The following is a 24,921-nucleotide window of genomic DNA, read 5'->3' as shown; positions in this document are numbered from 1 at the left end:
GGTATTTGGTTTTAAATAAATTTCTAATTATTCCAGGTTTACTGTGCTTATTACTAATAATAGTTAAAGAGGACCATTTAAAAACCCGGTTTTTATTACTATAAATAAAATAGATAAACAAGGACCCACTGTATAGCACAGGGAACTATATTCAATTTCTTGCAATGAGCTGTAATGGAAAAGAATCTGAAAATACATACATACAACTGAATTGCTTTGCTGTACATCTTGAAACTAACATTGTAAATCGATTACACTTCAATAAAAATTAAGTATTAAAAAATTAAATTGAATTAAAACCCTTGGTTTTTTGTGTGTGTGTACTCACAGTACTTCGAAGTTTATCCAGAAGCAAATTTAACTGTGTCTGCGGAAGAAAGGAAATCACTTTACCATTTCAAAAAGTAAAAGAACACAATTGAGTAAGTAAATATTAGCTCTCCAACATTAGAATAAAATAACATGCAATAACACAGACATATACTACAATTTAACAACTCTTTACACGAACTCTTTTACAGACAGTAACATGCAAAAATGTATGGCTAGCATATAATGCCAAGGGCAGTAAGTTATTTTACTTATACAGAACTTATATAATCAAAAGGCTGAAAATTAACAATACTAAAAAAAAAGCACACATGCACATTTGCAGGTGGGTGGATGAGGAAAAAGTACACAGGCAACGGAGGAAGTAAATGCAGATGCTGGTGACGCATTCAACACGGGGTCAGCGGAGCGGTGTGTGAACATGTGGCAGGCTGGGTGTAGCTTGTGTCAACTCCATTAAGAATGAAGACGTGTTTAAAATATACACTAATGGTGTATATTAGGGCTGCTCTGTATAACGCCTATTATAATCAAAGCCATCCTGCCTAGCTGTAAAAACCCTCCTTACTGTTTGAAAACTGTATGCATTTCAATTATTTTTAAAAGCTAGGACACTTTTCTCAAAATTTCACAATGAACACTATAAGCTACTATGCTTTCCTTTCTAAATAATAATAAGTGATTATAATTTACTCTGGCTCAGTACCTTAAAATCATGTATTTGCCTTACTTCTCTGCAAAGTAAATTAAGTATCTAAAATTCTTACATTGATTTTGTTCTGAAATGCTAACTATACTACTTACAAAAGGTAAATTAAGATGTTAATTCTTAAATTAACATATCGAATCAATCATAGCTATATTTAATAATAATAATAATAAAGTATACTTTTACTGAACGCTTTCTATGAGTCAGGCACTGCTCAAAGCTTTTCACAGCATGATCATATTTAATCCACACAATGATTCTCATTAAGGACATATGATTAGTCTCATTTTACAAGTGAAAATGTTGAGGCACTGAAAGGTAAATTACTTGCTGAGATCTCAGAGCTACTAATGGCAAAGCCAAGATTCCAACAGGGGCCTGACACCAAGGTTCATTGTCTTATCCATGATGTATAGTACACTTCAGATGTCATAGGCTTAAGCTATAAAAATGAAGTGACTCTGTCACTGGATTGAAAATGAACAGTCACACCCCACATATCTGGCTGACAGAGTTCTGACAACCTTCATCAGTCTGAACCACCACACAAATGAAAAGCAAGTATCAGAGCCACTAATTTGGAAAGGAAACTGTCAAAAAGTCCACGCTTCTTAATTCATAGACTTTAAGGACAGTATTCTCCCCCCAAAATGGAGATAAATACAATCAGAGAAGTAGAAACAGCAAAAATAAACTATCATCTGAGAGAAGAATGTCAATTACCAAAGAACAGCAGTCAAGGACCACAAGGCGTCAGGGCAAACAGCCTTGTGCAACTCACGCCTCGTTTGTATTTTATTTCAATTTTAAAGCACACAAATATTCACGTATGTAATAACAGAGTAAGATTTTCATCAAAAAGAATTCCTTTTTTAAAACACCAACAGTAAAAGGGTTATGTTTCAATAACCCGTAAGTGTCACTTTTTGGTGGAAAACTGGTTCTCAGTGATGCTGGATAACTGAATTATTACTGTAAATGCTAGCCTGTTTTGTTTTATTGTTTCACATAGCTTGAACTTCATTTAATGAGCTATTCTAATATATTCAAAAATAAGAACTATTATTAATATATCAATGCAAAATATCTCATTAAAATACTGAAATTTTATTATTAATAATGTCATTCAGTTATAGCTTTCTGCAGTTAATGTGCGAAATATAGCTTATTGTATATAAGCAATTTTAAGGCACTTCAAATCTCAAAATAAGACCTTAATTCAAAGAATTTTAGGAATGTTTTTATTTTTATCTAAATTGTCTAAAATTTTAAGTATGTTCATGCCAGCAATACTGCTAAATTATAGTAGAAATATACTTAATAAATGATACTCATTTCATACAGTCCAACATACTATTTTAAACCAACCTGTTACTGTATGTTTATTTAGGAATTTAAGAATATCCAAGTAAGAGAAAAAATACTGCTCAAGAGAATAAGGAACTCATAATTAATGAATATAACTTTATAACAAAGTTTAAGACTTTTTATTCAGTTACCTGAAAACGTATTATAAGCTATATTTATGTTTTAGCTTTTTAAAAATCTAGTTTTATTAAAGTGATTTTATCAAGTTAGTTACTTAGGCCACTTCAACCTACAAGGTAGTTCAGGAGGCTCACAATGTTACTATAACAGTATTCTGATTCTTAAATATTGTTTATAATTACATTATTTTTAACATTTAAAGTACACATAATGAAAGGCATATGTAGGGTTTTCTTGCAAATACAACAATATTCTGTGGAAATGTGTTGGAGAGAAATTAATTCTATTTTTCTTTGTTCTATTTATTACAATTTTTTTATTCATTAAAGGTGACAGTTTTTAAATTATCTTCTTCTATTCTAAACACTCAACAACTAGAACCAAACAGTAGGGTTCCATTTCTAAGGCACATTGTGTGACAATTCCTTGTCAGACCTCAAAGAGTAAATTTCTGATCCAAAATTAATGAAACAAATGAAATGCTCTTCGATGTTAAATAAGCAGCTTGAAGGGTTTGCCACGCAGAGCATTTATCTTTTACAGACGTTATTAAAAGCTTTCATCAAATTTTAGTGTAATGTGCACACCCAAAATGCACTATGAGGGAAAACACGTCGAAAATGAATTACAAGCTGAATCGTTAACTGGAGCCGGGCTCCCTTTACCATGGCAGCCACTCTCAGAGCAGGAGTCCACGAAGGTGATCATTTACCTGAAGCCCCTGGCAGTGCCTGCTTTTCCTCTCTCAACTCAACTAGTCCTCTCTAGCCATCTCGAGCTACAACAAAACTGCTGACTGAGGGAAGAAACAGAAAACACATGGGAAAGAGGTTGGAAGGTCAACCAGACAGTAAGCAGAAGCAAGAACTTTAGGAGAAGCAATCAGACATGTTAAGCCCCAAGAAAGAACAGAGTTGTAAAATTACAAGATTTCTGTATGTTCGGTGACTATGCCCACCATATGTTACTTTGCAGACCAGCATCAACAATGCAGGGTCTGCTCCTGAATCTCACTCATGCGACTTCTGAGTGACCTACATTATCCACTGCAAAGTATAAAAGAATACAATTTTAATGAGTAAAAAAAAAAATTCAAGTAATACATTTAGCACAGATACCTTAAACTTGTTTCCCACACTGATGAAGCTAAGTTTTCCTGCTTTTTGTTTAGTATCTTTGTTGTTATTTGTGGATGATTCAAATAATTCCCGGATGAATTTATCCCTGGATTCACATATTAAGGATTCAAGAGACATATGTAGAGCATCATTATTTTTTTCCACAAACTGGGTCTGAAAAATGAAGCAAGGAGGAATGATTCAGTCCATCTTGTGATAATATCTCTTAACGTGACGCTAACAGAATGAGGTAACAGAAATGTTTTGTGTCTGTCCTGTCCAACACAGCAAGCACCAGCCAACGTGGACATCGAGCACATGAAATCCGGCCAGAGTACTGAGGAACTGAATTTCAAACTTTATTTAATTTAAATTTAAACAGCCAGATGGGGCTAGGGGTTACCATACTGTACAGTGCAGCTTCGACATCAAATGGTTCTCTCCCAGCAACGGCTATACTCACTGTTTCATAGCACACTGCCCCTGCGAAGTGCCGGATAATGAAGCCTTCATCATCTCTGATGTTCCTATGAACTGCCAGCTTAGATTTTCTGGGAATCTGAAAAATAATACATATATCAGTTACTAAATTATCAAAAAGACACTGCGTAACTTCCTTTAGAAAACATTCAGGATATAAAATACTTAAAATTATAAAGGGAATTTTCATACTTTATACAATTATACTGCTTTTTAAATACCTAATAAGCCTTAAAGTACCAGTAAAGTCGACCAAATATTTTTGGTTATAGTCTCTTAGGAAAGAAAAAAGGTGAAAGACTAAAAATAAAACAAAAACAAAAAAGCCACACTATTTAGAAGCACGTGCATTTTAAAAAGTGAACTGCCTATGCCTAAAGTAGTGGTTCTTGACCTTGGCTGACGAATTAAAACCATCTGGAGAACTTTTAAACCCCCCAAAGCCCATCCCATTTACAGCAGGGGATACTCAGGTACTGCCAGGGTTGAGAAGCTCTGTTCTAAAGAAACACCTGAAGCACAGGACTCTCCCACTGATTTAAACCACACATCCTAACACGTTTACCCAATGAGCCTGAATCTATTTATTTGAGGGAAACGAAATCATTCTCCGGATGTACTATCTAATTAGAATACCTCGTGTTGGTATCATATTTAAAACTTTTCAAAATAAAAGATCACACCTGATCCTCAAAATAATCCGAGGTTAAGAAAGACAATCTCATCTGAAAAGAAAAAGCCAAGACTTCAGAACCTTACTAGGCTTTTTCCGGGTGGGAGAGCTCGCAAATCAGAGCCTCCCTCCTCTCTGTGTGACCACACACCAGCACGAGGCGGAGTGAGGGCCCTGCAGTGGGGATGCCCGGCCCGATTCCCAAACAGCACTTCCTCACTCTGCGAGACCCGGCAGGTCACTTAATCTCTCCGTGCCTGCCCCCTCATCTCTAGCCTGGGGGTGCAAGCAGGATCTCCCAACAACGGATTATGATGAGGACTAAATAAAGTAATTTCAGTGTAACACTTAGAATGTGCCTGACACAGGCTACGTGTTCAATAGATGGTTATTACCACTTTTATTTTCAAAGAAACACAAAAGTAAAGGCCTGTACAAACTAGAGTTTACTGTCTTGCTCTTGAGGAAAGTGGCCAAAGCCCATTCCTGACACTTTAGTTTGCTGTCCTTGGAGCGACACGTCTCTGAAACCCTGGTTGCAAGTTGCTGACTAGCAACCAGTACTCCTGGTGAAGGTCACCGTGCATCCAGAGACTGGTCTTAACAGAGAGCAGTGAACAAACATGACTGAACACGTCTTCAATCTTAGTAAAAGTTCTGCTGGGGATATGAAGGACTCTGAGTCAAAGGAGCAGGTGGTCGTGCGGTGCAGTCCCCAGAGGAGGTCATCACAATGACGCCAGCTTTCCAAGTCAGTGCATTCCACCTGCTCAATGACGTAGGGAAACATGAATACTTGCTTTCATTCACTTAAGCTCCTGGATCCACCAAAGCAACGACTGGTAAACCAGGTTACGAGCTCAAAATGATAAACAGTATAGGAGGCATCTGCGACTCTAAGCAGTTTTCCTTTTCCTTCTTCCTCCCTTCCTTTCTTTGTTGTTCCAAGATGATGCGGCACCTAGCTTCCCAGGCTAGATTAACACCCATATTTCTCTGGGCTAGTCAGCTCTTTCCGGGCGTGAGGATGGAGCTGGGCATGTGCTGTTACCTCAGGATGATGGCTGAGCATAAAGGTAAGCACAGAACGCGTGAACACAGGAAATGCCTCAACGGCCACGCGCTCCAGCCTCAGGGAGAAGGGCTCACACTCCAGATTTAAGCACAGCTCTATGACCCAACAGCAGTTTAGGGGACCAAGTCTTCTGACCCTTTTAGAAGTGTACTTCTCATTTATTTCTGCTGCTCTCTGTATGTTTTTCCTGTTTAGCTAATTTTTCTACTGCTTCAGCTTCTATGACCTCTCTGAGTACATTTTCCATTCAATACTCCCTAGGAACGAGCATCAAAATGAATCTGCTGATCACTCACACGAACTGCTTCTACCGGAGTCTCAGCCAAAAGCTTTGCTGATCTTACAAATGTGCAGACAAGTGGCTGCTTGTGACTCTAGGCGCCAACCCCTGGGACGTGATCAAAGTCACATGACAGAACAAAGCAACTGACGGACACGTGGCTCAGAATGGAGAACATAAGAACAGGTAAACCTTTTTGTACAGTTTAGATAGGTGAAATGTACCTTCTATCCAGCTGAAAGGGCTTTGATTAGCTATATCATCATTAAAAATGGATACATTACATGGTCCACCTCTAGAAGATGCTGTGCAGGATTAATTGTAGGTGTTTACAGTTGTTCTAAGCCTTACATAACTTATGGTTCTAATTATCTAATGTCTAAGGTCTAGCACATCATTCTAAAGGTTTTTCTGCCCACCACAGAATCTCAGTTTTGAAATGACAAACTCACAGAAAGCCGGAAATGGTCTTTGTGCTTCTGGTGAACTGCAGATGTAAAGTGTTGATCACTTGGCTGGGGAAGGCGATTTTCTTCATCCAAAATATCCAATATTCCCACTAATTTTGCTTCAATTAAATCTATTTCCAAAAAATCAGGATATAATAGGGTAAACTAAACATATAACCTTTTAAAGATGCATGAACTTACTGATTACAAATTTTGAGGACTGGTCAGAAACAATGTAACATGATTCAGTAAGTACTGTATTCTCTGGAAAGCTACAGAGAGCAGATAAATTTTATTTCTCATCTGGCAATTTATTAGAAAGTAATATCACATATTTAATAAAGGTTTTAGAAAAACAACTCCATAAAGAAAGCAACTCATGTCACAACTGTTCCCTTTGTAAGCGAGGACAGAGGCTAAAGATTCAGAAATCCTTCCTCTCCCAGAGGAACCCCTTCTATATTCACAATGAAGTGAAACTACAGAAGCTTTTGCAGGATCAGCTTTTCAGAACTACTTATAGATATGGAGTCAAAAGATTTCCAGCATAACTTCAGCAACAGCAAACATTTTTCAGCTCTTTCCATTCATGGGGTCTGAACTCTGCCTGTTCCCAAACAACTGTAAAATGTAAGCTGCTTAAATACAGGCTAAAAGAACTGTTAAACGGGACAGACTCTAAAAGCTATAGGACACAGAAAGAGAAACCAAGATTCTAACTGCACTGGTCAGAGAATGGTGGCTCTTGGGCAATGAGTGGTGGTGAAGAGGGCATCCATCTGAGCTATAAATGAGTGTAATCTGATAAGAGGTGGACATGCACAGAAAGATAACTGGGAGGGGAGGAGCTCCAGCCAAGATATCCGACCACACCATCGGAGGCACAGAGACCTGATGAGAGAGGATGTTTGTGTGAAGGCACAGACTGAGTGGACCAGGCAGGATGTGAAAGTGCTTTGAAAAGTTGCACAAATGTAAAGTATTATGTAATTCTGCCATCTTGTCCAAATCTAGCACGTGAGTTACTGGCTCAACTGTCAAAGCCGTTTTCAAAGCAAGGCTTGCCCAACAGCGGATCTCAGAGATGCGCGGGAAGAACAGGTAGAGCGAGCACCGGCTGGTGATGACAGGGAAAGGCCTCTTTCCCAATTAAAAACAGAGAAGGAAGACAGAGAGCCTGTTCTCCTGCTGCATGGTGTTATATGGATGGGACACATGGAACTTGTAAAGCCAGCTTGCAACCGGCCAGAGGCTGCGGCCAGCACTCAGAGAACAGAAATGAAGAACTGCAGCAGCCCAGAGCCAAATCCTGGCAGAGCCCGCGAGGCGCCCAGCTACCCCGTGGGCTTCCACCTGCGAGGTAAGAAATCTCCCCCTTGCGCAAGGTAAGAATTGCTTAAGCAATTGCATTTCCTTCTTAACTTATTCACAGGTCAGCTGTTTAAGAAAGAAAACATCCATCCCAGGAAACAGAAGACATTTCAGGAAAACCTTCAGCATAGCTGGATTTGATGTCTTGGTAGCAATACTAGAAAAGGAAACGCCTCTCCTGAATACCGCAGTTTCAAGTCTCATCATCAGCAGTATCACTCATAGAGCACAGAAAACTTACTAGCAAAAGCATTTACTGTATCTTCCCGCATTTACCAAAAGTGAAGTAAAAAAAAACATACCTATACAGTCCTGATTATCCACGTAATGCACTTCATTCACACCTAAACCTTCTCTTTGATACAGTTCTTGTTCCTAAAATAAAATGATCATAATCACAGATGTGTAGATACTGAGTGACAGGAAATGGACTCACTGTTCTGTGCCTTTTCTGATCATAAGATTTATTGATTAGTCAGTGTAGAAAGGTTCACAACAGCTGATTCGGGAGCTGAGAAGTCTTGCAAAACATTGGGGAAGAAAAATCCTTGCCCCTAAAACAAGGTGATGTCAAAAACTAAAGAGCCAACATACAGTTTACATATGTGGAAATGTCCCCTCCTGCAGATAAGGCGCTTTTCCTGAGACATGCTGAGAAGCTATGAACAAACACGGGGATCTGTTTATAACCTTTCCAACTCAAGACAAGACCGGGGCTTTGAAACATTCTACAGCCTCAAACTTCTGTGCAGAACAGACCAGGGGTCAGCAAACTTCTGCAAGGGCCAGACAGGAGGTATTTTTGGCTGTGATATTTACTGTCTTTGTTACAACTACTCCGGTATGCCACTGCAGGGCAAAAGCAGCCCCAGACAACAGTAAATCAAGAAGCACAACTGCCCCCCAGTAAAACTTCATCTGCAAAAGCAGGCGGTGGCCTGCTGGGTTTGTCCCAAAGGCCACAGTTTACCCCCTGGAACACACAGAGGAACGTAAGTTGCCTTGATCATTTTTAAAAGTTTAAAAAAACAGCTAAACTAATTAGCTCCCTTCTGACATGAAATTTGTCTCTTCTATATTCTCAGTAGCCCTAAATCATTGTCCAAAGACAGGCAAGGGCAGATTTATAACCTTTACAGACAAGCACTAAAATCAAGCAAAGAGCAATCCACTGCAAATGGGCTCCAGCATCTACACAGTGATACATATGAGAAATGTATCATTGGGGAAAATAAATATAATTTGGAAGAATAATTTACAAATCAGAGTTGAGTTCCTAGATAAGTCTGGTATTGTCTTAACATTTTAAAAAAAGAGGGGGGTGGATTTTATCACAGATGGGTGAGCAAGGCAATGAGCTAAGGGTGATGTGTGTTTCAACCTTTTTTTCTTGAATGTTAAAATATTTCCTCCCACGAGACATGCTAGAAAAGGTCTCTGTCAATCTAGAAGCACTGTCTACTTGAACCCAATCTGCATTGGAAATTCACGTTTATTTTAAAGAACTGTTATAAAAATAAACATAAATCAAGACACCGTCTCCTCTCTGTGCAGTTTCCAGATGAAGTTTGCTGGGCTGGTGTGGAAAGGAAGAAGGATGTGAAGTGAGAGGCAAACACGTCAATCCTCACATAGGAAAGGAAGGACTGAAGCGGCTGGATGAGACATTTTCAAAGAAACTACCTTAACTCATTTTAACCTGCTTGTTTAAGCCAGAACTGGCTTAACTATAATATATAAGAAAAGGTATAAAAGTTGAAATGTGCTGGGGAACCCAGAAAGAAAAAGACATAATAAAAATGGGGAAAAAGACGAATGGGATGGAAATAGGAAAGAAAACAGTTCACATTTCAAGTCCAGCTACAGTGGGGGACTCAGAAAACAGCAGCGCTCACACAAAGGAAACAGCGCTGGGGTTCGTTCGGCCCTTGCAGAAGTCACTGAACTGCCGTAGTTTCTTCGTCTGTAAAATGAAGGGCTGGACTGGATTGATATTGGGTTCCCAGCAGCCAGCGGTCCTGTTGACTCTGCTGACCTGCTGGCTTTCCTGCCACACACACCCAGAGCGGCGAGCAGGCAACAGAGGGCAGAAGCAGACACAGAGGAGGAGAGGGTGATGCCGAGGTCAGGGATGAGAGCAGAAAGCTGTTTGGCAGTGCCAGGAGCAGAGACTACAGAATCAGGAAAAGAAACAAGCGGCACCTCCAGTCCAGTAAAAGTCACCAGGAAGGAGCAGGAGGCATTCACTTGTGAGCAGGCGCCGATCAGCACTTCTGCTGGGTCCCCTAAGCTTCAACTGCACCATCAGCACTTCTGATGCGCTTGGCATCTGCGAAGCCCCTGGGTCCCAGGCTGAGAATCTCACATTCCCTGGGCCATCTTCCATCATACCTCATCAACCAAGTAACTGCGGGATGGCGCTGTGCCTTGAAATTTAAAAATAGCTTAATGCGGTTCTTAAATCTAAACTGTACGGCAATTACCTCCTTCAGAATCCTTTCGTTAAAAAATTGTTGAAGTTTTTCATTGCAATAGTTGATGCAAAATTGTTCAAAACTGTTATGTTCAAAGTACTCTGAAAACAAAACCAGAGTCAAGAGTCATCATCAGATCAACTTCACATTAATAAACTTAGGATAAAATTTTATTGTATCAATGCTTACTTTAATATTAGATACAAATACATATTCGTAGAATTGTTCCATACTCCCCAAATGCTCTTATTTCAAGACTTCAAATTTTGTTAGGCATTAAGTATTAAAAATACCCTGCTTCGTGGGGGGAGGGTATAGCTCAGTGGTTGAGTGCCTGCTCAGCATGCATGAGGTCCTGGGTTCAAACCCCAGTATTTCCACTTAAAAAATACATAAATAAAATAAAATAAAAAAATAAACAAACCTTGCCTCGCTTGAAAAAAAGGGGTTTGTCAGATAAGATAAACATCATGTAGCAGGGAGGGTATAGCTCAAGTAGTAGAGTGCATGCTCAGCATGCATGAGGTTCTGGGTTCAATCCCCAGTACCTCTTCTAAGAAAAAATAAATAAACCTAATTGCCTCCCTCCACCAAAAAAATAAAAATAAAAATAAATTTAAAAAGGAAAAAAAATGGTTTAAAAAAGATAAATATCATATAATACAAGATACAAAGTGTAAGCCACTTGTAACATTTTTTCAAGCACAGGTATTAAAGAATCAAAATTAAAGGAAAAAAATGACTTAAAATGTTAGTGGTTTATATTTTTCTGTATAATCTGTAAAATTACAGTTACAAAAAATATTACGGATACTAATGCATTTCTAAAATTAAGGGACTGTATTACATTATTTCTAAGATCCCTGTAACTCTAAAATGTTACGACTGTGCATGCACAGATCATGCTAAAACTGGTGTAGATCAGGGAACAAACAGCTGAAGATGATGAAATCTTAAATCAGTGACGAGTGTTTCTCTAACTTTGAATAAAAGGCACTGATTTACTACAAATTTTAAAACATGTATTACATCAAAACTGACACCCTGCCCCTCCCAAAATGTAAACACTCATCTCTTGCCTCGGCAAAGGCAAAAGAATTATGAAGAAGAACACTTCTGCACAGACAGAAGGAACACCCACACTGATAAAGCCCCAAGTAAAAACGGTCAGATTTACTTTGAGATTTTTACAACACAGTCATTCCGAACAAAGCAGCATTCAGGTATCAGTGACTTTTTTTTATTTCTGGTTATACAGCTCCACAGTTTTTCTCAAATGTTTACCCTGACATCTTATTCATTTGGTGGAAATTAATTAGAAGCAGCTATCTGCTGACAACTAACACTAATGATGAATTTTTACACACAGTAATGAGTTTGGCCTGTATGCTAGTCAGTCTGCCCACCTCTACACTGGATGGTCAATGGTTTTAATGACTGAATTCTCTTTATCAGCGGCACTAAGACTTTACCTTTATTCAGCTGCACTAGTTTATAAGTATGGAGACATCTCTACCTAGGGTAGTTTTCAATCAACATTTTTCAATTTAAGCACTAATGTGACCAAAATCCACAAGTCTTCCCTTTCCTTTTTTCGAAGCATCAGCTTCCTATTTATCATATTATGAAATGAAATGTAGGTATGGACATATAACTGAAAATACATCAAGAGAAAAGGTATTACAAGGGAAAAAAGGGTTTTTTTTTTTAAATTTTATTTTACATACGTGTGAAAAACCAAAGGAAAAAATATCAAGCAAATAAAACTCACCAAGAAAAGCATACTTACCAAAGCCTGCAATATCTAGGACTCCAATAAAATAGGATGACGTTTCAAAAGGAAAACACTGATTGACTCTGTTTACCACGTGATCAAAAAGATGGCTGTAGACAGTCTTTGCCAAGGCGTCCCGGGCGTTGTTTGCTTGCTCCACTTTCAGGGGTACCCTGCAAAAGAAGACTATGCCAGTGAAAACTCTCCACAGCACTATTTTGTGAAAATAATGCCAGATACCCAAGAACAAAGTGTATCTAATCATACTGTGAGGAACAAGCTAAATTGTTACAAACAGTCATTTGTGAATAGGGACAGATAAATGGGGCTAAGCAGAATACTACAAAAAAACTATCAACAATTAGATTAAAAATCTATCATTGGGTGGAGAGTATATAGCTCAGTGGTATGCATGCATGAGGTCCCTGGGTTCGATCCCCAGTACCTCCATTAAATAAACAAACAAACAAACCTAATTACCCCTCCAAAAAAATCTATCATTGAGTAAAAGAACGTTCAGCTCAAAAAATCTTTTTAATCTTAATTTATACCTCACTGTACATGCTGAATATATTAAAGAAAAATTATTCAGAGGGATAATCTTCCATGTGACTTTCCGAAATGCAAAAGAAACTGTGTTTAACTCAAAGTAGCTTTGAAGTTCAGCAACTCGTTTAACAGTGTTTAGGGAAAAAATGCTTTCCGCCTTAAAATCCAATTCTACAATTTAATACAAGTAACTACATGGTTTAAAGATGTTACAGATACAGACGCACAATCTGTGTCCTTGAGAAAATGACAGTCTGATGAAGACAGACCACCACAGAGGAGAATTTCCAGGCACTGTGCTGAACGCTGTCATAAAGCACAGGGCACTCCGGGAACACCAGAAAAACACACCAGACTTGGAAGTAACCTTAAAAGTCATTTGGGTCAGACTTGAATCCCTTCTGAACAGTGGTTTTTCAATTTATATTTCCTGCAACAGAATCCTTTCCTAAAGTGAATCTGATGTGAACACCTCCTACATAAACTACACAAAAGAATTGCTTTGGAACATAGGGGAAGCAGAGATGACAGCTGAGGACCACCCTCTCGTGCTTTACCAGCCTTCCCCTGGGCTCCAGGAACATCTCTAAGGAACCGCGTACCTGTAGGGCACCACTAAATATCCTCCTCGCGGAGGGTTTCTTTACCATAAGAGTAATTTGGAATTAGCAAAGAATCAGGCCAAGCATACCCTGCCAGTATTTCTCAAAGTGTAAGAGCTACCAAATTTTCCCAGTGGCTAAAAGGTTCTCTTTTTAATTCTTCTTTTTTTAATTTGCCAAGAATTTTTTGAATATATGTTGCTAGAACTCACTGTCTGCCTTATTTCGCAAGGGACAGAGGATCTGGCTTCTCCCTCACGGAGCAGGATTTTTAGAGCAATGAGTTAAGGAACTTACTTTATAACTGTTCCTTTGGTGCCCCCTGCTGTTGTCAGCATGACTCTTGTGGTTAAACTTACACGAAGATCATCTTGATCCAAACCCAGTAACTCAGCACAATATTCCAATGACTGAGTAGATTTGTTCTTCAGATTACAGCCACCTGATGAAAATATATTTTAATCTGAAATTAGTAAACATTATGTAAACCAGATTTTTAAGATCCATCTCTTAGAAGTACACTTCATGTACATAAAACTATGGAATAAACAAGGCTCATCTGTGACTTTTAAGTTCACCTCACTTGTTCACCACCCTGACTTGTCAGACACTTACACTGCCAAGGTCAATGGAAGACCCTCATTCAGGGTGGCCCCACCATAAAATCCTTTCAGCCCTTCAATTTCAACCCGCCACTGTTTCATTTTTTATGACCCTGCAAGTGAAATAGACTAACAATAGACTATCATCCTTGTTACCATATTACATCTCTGGAATGATAGAGTGCCTTATCACTACAATTCACAGGACTCCAGAAAACCTCAAGGAGTAATTCCAGTGGTAAATGTGAGGCACTTCAGCAGGTCAACATGGGTGTGGACATCTGTCTACATGTGTGCACGCGCGAACATGCACGTGCTCATGACATGTGGGGACAAAGGAAGAGGGTGAGGAGGCAACTGCTATTAACGGTACATTGTATCTACAGATTTGCATTTATGGAGGCTGTTTTATAGAGAGCATCCCACAGTGCCTTAGACTCTGCTGTTACAACTCTGCAACTGATGAGCTGTGTGACCTTGAATGAGTTACTTATTCTCTCTGCACTCAGTTTCCTCATCTGTATAATGAGGATAATAACTGTACTTACCCAATAAGGCTGTGATGAAGATTAATAAGGTTATATAATGTGAAGTTGTGAAGCGCTTGGTACGTAGTAAGCACTGTATAAAGGTTATCCATAATTATTATATTATCATTACTAATATTAAAATAAACATTTTATTAATTTTTTGAAGTTTAATGTTTATAAATAATTCATTTTAAGACTACTCAATTTCAAAACTACAAAGAATGTGTGAAATCATAATGAGAATTTTATCATGACAAATATTTTAAAAAACCAAATTAATACTTAATAGCCTGGTCTCGGGAGAAATAGTCCATGAAATCTTTTATGAATAAGGGGTTGTTAAGACAATTCATTGGGAAAAGAACAGCTTTTCAAACAGATGGCACTGGACAACCAGGCATCTACAAGCAAAAGAATGCAGTTGGACCCCTACTTCACACATCTACAGAAATGAACTCAAAATCAATCAAAGACCTAAATGGAAGAGCTAAAAACCATAAAATTCTTAGAAGAATACAGACATAAATCTTCACGATCTTGGACTAGATAATGGTTTCTTAGATATGACACCAAAACCACAAGCAAGAAAAGAAAAAGCAGACAAACTGGACTTCATCAAAATGAAAAACTTTTGTACTTCAAAGAACACTATGCAAAAACTGAAAAGACAACCCACAGAATGAAAGAAAATATTTGTGAATTATATATCTGATAAGGAACTTGTATCTAGAACATGCTTTTAAAAACTCTTACAACTAGATAATAAAAAGGCAACCTAATTAACAAATAGGTCAAGAATGTAAATGGTCATTTCTCAAAAACAGACATACAAATGGCCAATAAAGTCATGAAAAGATGCTCAACATGAGCTGTCAGGAAAATGCAAATAAAACTACAATGAGGTAGTACCTCTCAGGCACTAGGACCTCATAGGCACTAGGATGGTGAGAATGTAGAAGGGTAGTTACTTGGAAAGTCAGTTCCTCAAAAGGTTAGACATAGAATGGCCGTATGACTAAGCAGTTCCGCTCCTAGGCATATACCCAAGAGAAATGAAAACATATGTCCACACAAAAAGTTGTACACGAATGTTGACCGCAGCATTATTCACAACAGCCAAAGGTGGACACAACTCAAATGTTTATTAAATGACAAATGGGTAAACAAAATGTGGTATAACCATACAATGGAATATTTCTCAGCAAAAAGAAAATGATGTACTGACACACAGGTGAACCTTGACAACATTAAGCCAAGTGAAAGAAGTCAGTCACAAAAGGGCCCACATATTTTGCGATTCCATTTGTATAAAATGGCCTTAATAGGCAAATTGACACAGACAAAGCAGAACGGCAAGTGGTTGCCTAAGGTGGGGGATTTGAGACACAATGGCGGTAACTGATGTAAGGCATGGGGTTTCTTTTTAGAGTGATGAAAATATTCTAAAACTGACTATGGCAACAAGTTCATGCTGTATAGCACAAGGAACTGTATTCAATATTTTACAGTAGCTTATGGGGAAAAGAATATGAAAATGAATACATTGCATGTTCAAGTATGACTGAAACATGCTGTACACCAGAAATGGATGCAACATTGTAAACTGACTGTACTTCAATAAAAATATATATACACAAACATAAATAAAAATAAAATTGCCTATGGTGATTATTGCACAACTCTAAATATGAATTATGTTTCAATAAGGCTGAAAAGAAAGAATAAGGAAAGTAATACTTAGAAGACATATTAAACCTTTAATTCTATGAAAATAAGATTACTACTAATCTCTAGTTTGTACCCTCGATACACATTATCTAAAATAATATAACTCTCAAAAAAAACTGGCCACCATTGATTAATTCATTTGAATACTTTTTTTTTAAAACTATTTTGAAAAGTTTCTTACATACTTTCAGGGATTATGTAAGAATAACATAAGAAAGCATTTATTTTAAAAGTTTTAAAAAGGCAAAATACTGCAAAATAATGTAAGGTTTTTCATGTCATTCCCCTTCCAAAGAAAGAACTTCTTTGAACATTTTTAAAATTTGTTGTTATAATAATGTATATTTTTGTTATGTGAAATTTAAAAAACACAGAACTCTCAATACATATTTTTTGCATTATCATCACAAAAAAAATTTTAAATAGCAGGGGAGCCTTCCAAATATTTACTGAAGAATAAGTTTTCCAATAAAATAATTACAGAAATATCCAGAGCCTTTTCAAATTGCAAAGTCATACCAAAATTGAGTTCTCTGGGGCAGGAAAAATCAATTCTAATTAGAAAGAAACCATTTAGGGGTAGGAGGGTATATAGCTCAGTGGTAGAGTACATGCCTAGCATGCACGAGGTCCTGAGTTCAATCCCCAGTACCTCCATTAATAACAAATAATAAGTAAATAAATAAATAAATCTAATCACCTCCCCCCAAAAAAACTGAAGTTAAAAAAAAATTAAAAAGAAAGAAACCATTTGGTGGGGAGGGTATAGCTCAGTGGTAGAGTGCTTGCTTAGCATGCACGAGGTCCTGAGTTCAATCCCCAGTACCTCCATTAATAACAAATAATAAGTAAATAAATAAATAAATCTAATCACCTCCCCCCCAAAAAACTGAAGTTAAAAAAAAAATTAAAAAGAAAAAAACCATTTGGTGGGGAGGGTATAGCTCAGTGGTAGAGTGCTTGCTTAGCATGCACGAGGTCCTGGGTTCAATTTCTAGTACTGCCATTAAATTAATTAATTAATTAATTATTTTAAAAATTTACCTCCCCCCAAACCCCCGCCCCAAAACAAGAGCTGTTTAAATTAAAAAAAAAAAAAAAAAAAGGTGAGGGTACAGCTCAGTGGTAGAGCACATGCTTAGCATGCACAAGGTCCTGGGTTCAATCCCCAGCACCTCTACTAAAAAAAAAGAAAAAAGAAAAAAAGAAACCATTTGGACCTATATAGGAAGGGTCTCTGGAAGGATGTAGGTTAATAAAATCTTAGCTATTAAAACAGAAAACAACCTAGTTTATTCTCCTGACTCATTGCCTCGTTCCAATCTTCTCTGCTTTCTGCTCATTTCTCTTTCAACAGAAGGAAGTTTGAGAAGAAGAATAAAAGATAATGTAAATATCTGGGATGTGCCTTTTGACCATTTAAATGCTTTTCAACTAACTAGATCATGCCCCGTTTACGACCCTCGTGGACGTCTGCATGTCTGACCACAGGGCCATCACACAAGGTGTGTGAAAATGCTGCCCATCACTTCTCACATTTCCGAAGTGTGCATTAATCACTCTAAGCTACTCTGGGTTAGAACTGCCACCTGCTCCCTTGGTGTAACGATCCTATAGCGGAGGAAACAGCTCAAGTGGTAGAGCGCATGCTCAGCACTTGGGTTCAATCCCCGGTACCTCCCCCAAAAGTAAATAAATAAACCCAACTACCTCCCCCTCAAAAAAAGAACAGCAACAACAAAAATGATGCTACAGAGGAAATGAAGATGTCTTCTAACATTTCTTACACTTTTAAATCCCTCAAAAAAAAAAAAATTTTAATGTAAAGTAAGAACACATCTGATTTTGCTTGGTTTTCTTTTTTTTTTCCATTTTAAACTGAGAGTAATCTGTATTTATTTTACTCATTCCTTGAAAACACTTACGGTGATTACTACATGCCAGACTAAGTACTATTTTGTATCAGTTTGCAAATATTTAACTCGTTTCTTCTTCTTTAAAACATGAGATAGGACCTGTTATTATCCCCAGTTCACAGATGAGGAAACTGAGGCATGGAGAGGTTAGGTTCCTGGCCCAGGGTCGCACAGGCAGGTGACACACAGTGGCACAAAACCTTGTGCTCCTACATACAGCTCCTGATGCTGACTTCATGGCACCGCGGGACGTTCAGTCTGAACGTCATTAAGACTGTCTACCTCAATCTGCTCATTCACAGCTCAGGTCTCTGGGGAAGGCTCAGTGACTGGGGGCAATGAGAGACAGTTACCCCAAGTGCCGGAGTTAGCTAGACATGGGGACAGCACGGCTCTCACACCTACAAGTTCATTCACAACCGTATCACATAAACTACCGCACAGGTCTCACTTGTGTAAAATGGAGATAATGTCCCCTGGCTTGCTATCTTTATTAAGTTCAGATTATGATTATGCCATTCATGATGAAACAGTATATAAAGGATCTTGCACATAGCAGATGCATTTTTTAAATGTTCTTCCTTCCTCTTGTGCCCTTTCCTTATATGCAAAATGTTGCTACGTAACCACACTTTAAAAACACTTCTCACGGATTATTTCTTCATTATTTTACAGGTGAGAAAGCCAAGGCTTAGAGAGCTTCTGGGATCTGACACTAAAGCCTAGGTTGTTGACTGCTATGGTAAACGGTGCTTTTGATTTTTTTTTAAACTCATTCTTAGTGTAAGATTTTTAAAGGCAGAAGCAGGAGTCAACAATCTTTTTCTCCAAAGTGTGAGATTTTAACCTTTGCTGGCCACACAACTACTCAACCCTGCCACGGCCGCACGGACGCTGCCACAGACAGGACACAACAGGCAGGTGTGGCTGTGTTCTAACAACACTTCACTTACAGAAACAGGTCAGAGCTGACCACGGGCCGTAGTCTGCCAACCCTGTATTCATGGATCAAACTTAAGATTACACAGTCTTACTATTTATGCAGAGACTGAAACAAGACAGTTGAAAAACTAATACCATGCAGGCATTTAAATGCTCTTTTCAATTTGCGTCAAGTTTAACCTATTTTCATTTCCCAGTAATAAAGTAGATGGGCTTTTGTGTATTCAACTGTCCTAATTAACTGATCCAAGTTCAGATAAATGAACCAGAAAAATACCAAAATATCTTAACAGATGGTAAAGAATTATTCTGTTCATGTATTGGAAAAGAATAATATCAGTTGAAAACTGTAACCAAGTATGACCCTGGTAGTCAGAGTTAATCATCCTTCATCAAATGAGTTTACTCCTCATCCGTATCACGGATTTGTTCAGGACAGAGCTCATAACAACTGATAATGCAGCATCCTTCAGTTGCAAGGTTCATCACGTAACACAATATATCCTAGAAATACCAGGATAATAACAAACCTGCACATGGAGTCAATTTACATATGACAATTAAATGATAGAACTTCTAACTTTACTCCTCTTCAAAATAAAACAAAACAAAAAGACTGCCAAAAAAAAAAAGAAAAAGAAAAAGAAAAAGAGACCTGATGTGCTGCCGGCTTCCTCAAAATCAATATTTCCAAGGTGCAGGACACCAGCTACTACCCGGAACAGATCGAGCTTTTCTTCGTCATCCAAACCAATCTTTTTCATGGCTGTGCACATTCTAATAAAATCTCCATGGTCATCTAACAAAGGATCTTTCAAGGAGCCTGCCTTAAGACACTACAAAGCAAGAAGATATCAGTTGTCTGCGGTTCACATTATTTAAGTATACTAAAAACAACCACATAAGGTCTTTTAATGCACTCTATAACATGCAAAAGTAAAATGAATATACGTATGTTCATGTATAACTGAAAATTGTTCCCTACACAGGAACTTGACGCAACATTGTAAAATGACTATAACTCAATAAAAAAAAAAGTTTAAAAATAAATAAATAATTTAAAAAATAAAATGTGTGAGAAAACTAGTATTCTAACACATTCAAAAACTGAAATGACTGCACAAAGTGTACACAAGATCGATGTATTATTTCTTCCAACAACATGAGATCTACAGCTATCTCAATAAAAATTTCAGTCAAAAATGGAATGAGATGTTTTCCGATTAAAACTGGAATTTTATCTCTAAAGCATTATAATGCTAGGATATTAGATAAAAATATAAACTGAATGAAAATGAAGGAAATATCAATGGTTGAAATGAATCAACATGAAACCACAGGTCAAAAAAAAAAACAGGTTAAAAAAAACGAATAAAAATTTAAATCTAACATTTAGCATTATACTCCTTCAGGTTAACTACTATCAGCTACACTGATATTCAACAGTAGTGAACAGTGGATAGGCTAACTAAACAATTTTCATGGCCTGAGAATTACTTTTTAAATCTTTCTGATTTGAATATAAATAAGAGGTAAAATGTATCAGTAAGCATTATGTTTACTCTAAAAATTTATGCCATGACTGAAAACATTCCAAAAAAATGAAGAGACATTTTGCTTTCTCTCCTAAAAAAAAAACTTGCATCTAAAGTGCTCATTTATTAGAATCTCTAACACAAACTTGAAGGAAAAAAATAAGTTACTGGACACAGAAAGATTGGACTAGCAATTTTCCAGAACTTGAGAATGAATAAGTAAATTAAAACATTAGGTTAACAGTATCAGAATTAACTGGCCATTAAAGACACCTCTAGGAGATTTGTTTTTCCTCCAGGGTGACGAGTACTTCCCTGCTAAAGTTGTCACTGCCTTTCCACAAAAGTCATTAAAATGTTTAATTAGGCATGTGTGGAATTTCTGGAAAATGTCTAGACAAGGAAATTTAATTCTTAAAGAAAGCACAGGAAACGATCACATGCAGCCACATTGAAAAGAAAACACGTATCATGCAGAATTTTTAGTCTTGCAATTGAATGGTTACTTCATTTAAGAATTGTTTCTAATCAAAGGTCAATGAATATACTGCTGTCACGGCAGACTAAAAATACTGCATTCTCCTAAAAATTACACACAGCTTAAATAAAGACACTCCAATGGAACTACGATTCTAATTAGTCAAAACAATCACCTCATCTTCCTGATAAAGAAGACAATAAAAAGTAATTTAAACATATTAAATCCATTATTCTCTTACAAATTTTATATATAAAATCAATAATATAAATAAGACTCCTAACAAAGTACACTGACTCTAGAATCAGAAAGGGCACACTTTCTTCTTAGGAGCATACAAAGAGTGCTTTTTCTCTTTGGAGAGTAAAATCCAGTTTTCTTTCCTCTCTGCTCAGTCCTTTCCCAAGCCAAAATACCAGATTTTTATACGTATGCATTTTTTCCTTTAGTATAGCTGCCATATTCCACCAGGAACTGTCTCCATTATCTTGGTGGAAATTATACAGTTTCCATATTCTGATGATGCCTTATAAAAAATATAGGCTATCATGACAAAGGAAGATAACCATAACAAATATTAATGTCATTGCTTAAAGTTCCAACCACGGATGTAACATAAAGTTTACAATTTATAATCCAGACATCTGTGTCTAAAATGATAAATAAAATGTCAACTTAAAACAAAAATTAACTAAAGGCTCATCTTCTTAGAATTCAAAACAATGGGGATTTTTAGGTTTCCATTTTTTTTCCATAAATATATTAAATATATAATCCACCTCACCATTTTGAAAGGAGCCAAAAACATCTGACTCACACATGCAGGAGTATTAAAAACCGAGTATAATAAAAGCTTGTTCAATTAAATGCTCAATATAAACCTTTTAGTAAAATTAATAGACAATATGAACTAGTTCCTATAATAAATCCTGACTTAGTGTTTCACAATTTAAGCTCCCTGAGAGGATATAACTTAATACCTCTTATTAGTTAAACATTGTGTATTAAAATTTACAGAGGTGGGAGAAGATTTTTAGATTAAGGACTGAATGTTTTTAAAATAATACTTAATGATATAATCATATCTAATTGCTCTCAGAAATATAATAATTTAGTAAGACCAAAATATAAAACTTTTCATAGTGTTATTACGGAAACATGATGCTCTAAAGAGAAATACAACAATGTATAAACATCAGTTCAGAAGGATGCTTACTCTGTTTATTGTCTGCGTCAAAGCTTACTTCAGCTTTGACGTAGACAGTAAATTATAAAGGACATATTTCATACTCAGTCCCAAGTGGGCAATATGAGAACGAGTTTTGAAAACGTCAGCTGAGGATAATTCTTGGGCAGTATGACACCCTCGTGCTAGGAAAAAGAACAAGAGGAGAGCGGAGCACTGAGCCTCACCAGCAAGAGCCAGAACCTGCAGCTTCTGCAGGTCCCAATAGAGGCATGAAGCACCAAGCCTGCGAGGGGCATGGAGGAATATTTAGTGTTTTTAAGCATAAGCCTAAAAGTAAGAAATCTTCCTTGGGCTTCAAAATAAAGAACAGAATATATCTTTCAGCATGACATTTTTCATATTAAAGATTTTAACTCAGAAAAAAAAAAGTTTACTATACCTCAGGACTTTTTCGATTCTGTAAAATCTGTTTGTCAGTTTCTTTGTTAGCAAAGTATCTAGTGCAGCCTCGGTTTAGATACTGTGACAAAGAAATTTAAAATACAGTTAATAGATATGATCCACAGGAAAATAACACAGCAGAAAATACAGCTTATCAGATAGTGCTAACCATAAAGGATTTCTAAACATAAACTGCATATCATTTAATCTCTCAATTAAAGTCAATACTTCTATATACCATAAGTATTTCACGCCTACTAATCAAACCAGGGATGCTGAAAACCCTAACCTGGAAGTAGGTTAAGTTAAATGATTAACATAAAAATCAGTACCATAAAGCTTTCCTATTTTTAAATCTCCTCAGTGTCAAGTATCCTATGAAAAACATAGAACATAAGGTAGGAACTAAATATGTCAAGTATCTCAAAGACCTGACATTGTGGTTTAATATTTCAAATATTTAATTTCTGAGTAATTAAATATTATTTTTAAGTTTCTTCATTTCTGCTTTTTAGAATCAGTTTAGGAAGGCAAAACATGCCTTTCATAGTAGTTACTGAGAGTTAACACTAACTATACATAACTTACAACACTTGTTTCATGAACCTTCACAGGTACTGAAATAAAAATTTCAGGTTTTAAATTGAAGTACAGTCAATTACAGTGTGTCAATTTCTGGTATACAGTACTATGTTCCAGTCTTGCATATACATATATATTCACTTTCATATTTTTTCTGTTAAAGGTTATTACAAGATATTGAGCATAGTTCCCTGTGCTATACCAATTTCAGCTTTTTATCTCAATGATTTACTTCTCTGCCCAGAAGCCTTTAAAGGATGAGTGCTCTGAAAACACAGAACAAGGGAAGCAGTTGAGAAGAAAATAATATACTGGTCTCAAGGAGGATCTATTACCCACATTTAAAGTGGGGAGGGGAGCGCTGAGGAAGGAAGTGCACAGGAAACAGGATGAGAAAATTTTTTAAACAGCTTTTCTTAAATCAGGTCACTATGATTCCACTCTACCATGGCGTGAATTCCAAGATTAAATATAACACATTACATGGATACCAAGAAGAATTTTACAGTAAATCTTGAATGGTTTAGGGATAAATTATTATTTTAGATGATCAATGCATTTAACTCCCCCAATCATTAAAATGAAATACTAAAATACAATTAAAACTAGAAAATAATATGTAATGAATTCTTCTTTCCAGTCTAGAGTCTTGAGGGGAAAATAAACAAGAAGGGAGGGGGGACAATATGGGTAAGCATTTTCAACTATTTCAAAAAAGAGCTCTTTTTTTTTTTTTAGTAGGATAACAGTGGCTTAAATACATGGAGCCAAAACAAATGCTTTCTTTGCTAGCAGGAGTTTTACCCACTCACCCCAATTGTTTTGTCAAATACTTGGCTTCTCGACAGATGGACTTTGTATTAAAACCTAGGAAAAATACTCATTTCTTCCAACTTTTCTGTAACTAGAAAGCTGTAACTATTCCTGCCACCCATTTTCATATTATTCAAACTTTATCTATATTCAAGCATGACTGTAACAAATGCTTCCACGGAACACGTGTAAAGGTGTTTTAAAAATTTGGATAATGCAAGCATTTTAAATCTTTTGTTTTCTAAAATACATATGTAGTTAATACAAACGTTTTCAAACAGATATATCTCCAAGATTCTTTACTTATTAATTTGTATAGAGTTAAGTGACAAAAAAAAATTTGAGGGGAAAGTGTTCACCCTACTGTAGGGTTTCTCCTTTGTCTTTACAACTTTATCTCCGAGTTATAACTAGAGGCCTAAACTAAACCACAGGAAACCCTGGGGGAGGGTACAGCTCAGCGGTAGAGCACACGCCTACCATGCATGGAGTCCTCAGTTCAGTTCCCAGTACCTCCATTAAAAAATAAATAAATAAACCTATTACCCATCCTCATTCCCCCCAAAACCTGATGACATCGCCAACACACTTTCAGGTCACTCTAAGGCAGACAGGGGAAGAGATACAGAGGTGTGTGTACGTCTGCCTGAGAGGGGTATCCAAAACGGCAGATGTTTTAGGGTGGAAGGTAATGCTGTTCTTTTAATTTCCTCCTACTAAAAGGACTCCCTTGTAGGAGGAAATCACACCTCCCAGTCCACGCTAAAAGAGGCAAGAGACTCTCTGAGCTGAT

At 37.0% G+C, this 24,921-nt stretch overlaps 1 protein-coding gene across 7 annotated transcripts in view; it reads right to left on the bottom strand.

Annotated features, from left to right (window-relative positions):
- Positions 1–24,921, bottom strand: part of MYO6 (myosin VI) — a 127,298-nt gene that overhangs the window by 32,072 nt on the left and 70,305 nt on the right. For 6 of the 7 annotated variants that reach the window (XM_032484490.1, XM_032484489.1, XM_032484492.1 and 3 more), the window contains 10 exons: positions 22,732–22,812; positions 19,746–19,926; positions 13,670–13,814; positions 12,237–12,394; positions 10,457–10,548; positions 8,276–8,348; positions 6,606–6,733; positions 4,109–4,204; positions 3,646–3,819; positions 329–367 (listed from right to left, as the gene is read on the bottom strand). In XM_032484490.1, coding sequence (XP_032340381.1) covers positions 329–367; positions 3,646–3,819; positions 4,109–4,204; positions 6,606–6,733; positions 8,276–8,348; positions 10,457–10,548; positions 12,237–12,394; positions 13,670–13,814; positions 19,746–19,926; positions 22,732–22,812 — 1,167 coding nt within the window. Of the gene's footprint in view, positions 1–328; positions 368–3,023; positions 3,324–3,645; positions 3,820–4,108; positions 4,205–6,605; positions 6,734–8,275; positions 8,349–10,456; positions 10,549–12,236; positions 12,395–13,669; positions 13,815–19,745; positions 19,927–22,731; positions 22,813–24,921 lie in introns of those variants that run through there. The other variant, XM_032484496.1, reaches the window with a different exon arrangement.

This window comes from Camelus ferus, chromosome 8 (assembly GCF_009834535.1).
Source record: "Camelus ferus isolate YT-003-E chromosome 8, BCGSAC_Cfer_1.0, whole genome shotgun sequence".
NCBI lineage: Eukaryota > Metazoa > Chordata > Mammalia > Artiodactyla > Camelidae > Camelus > Camelus ferus.
The sequence above is the reverse complement of the archived record's forward strand: the minus strand, read 5'-3'. Positions and strand labels throughout refer to the sequence as shown.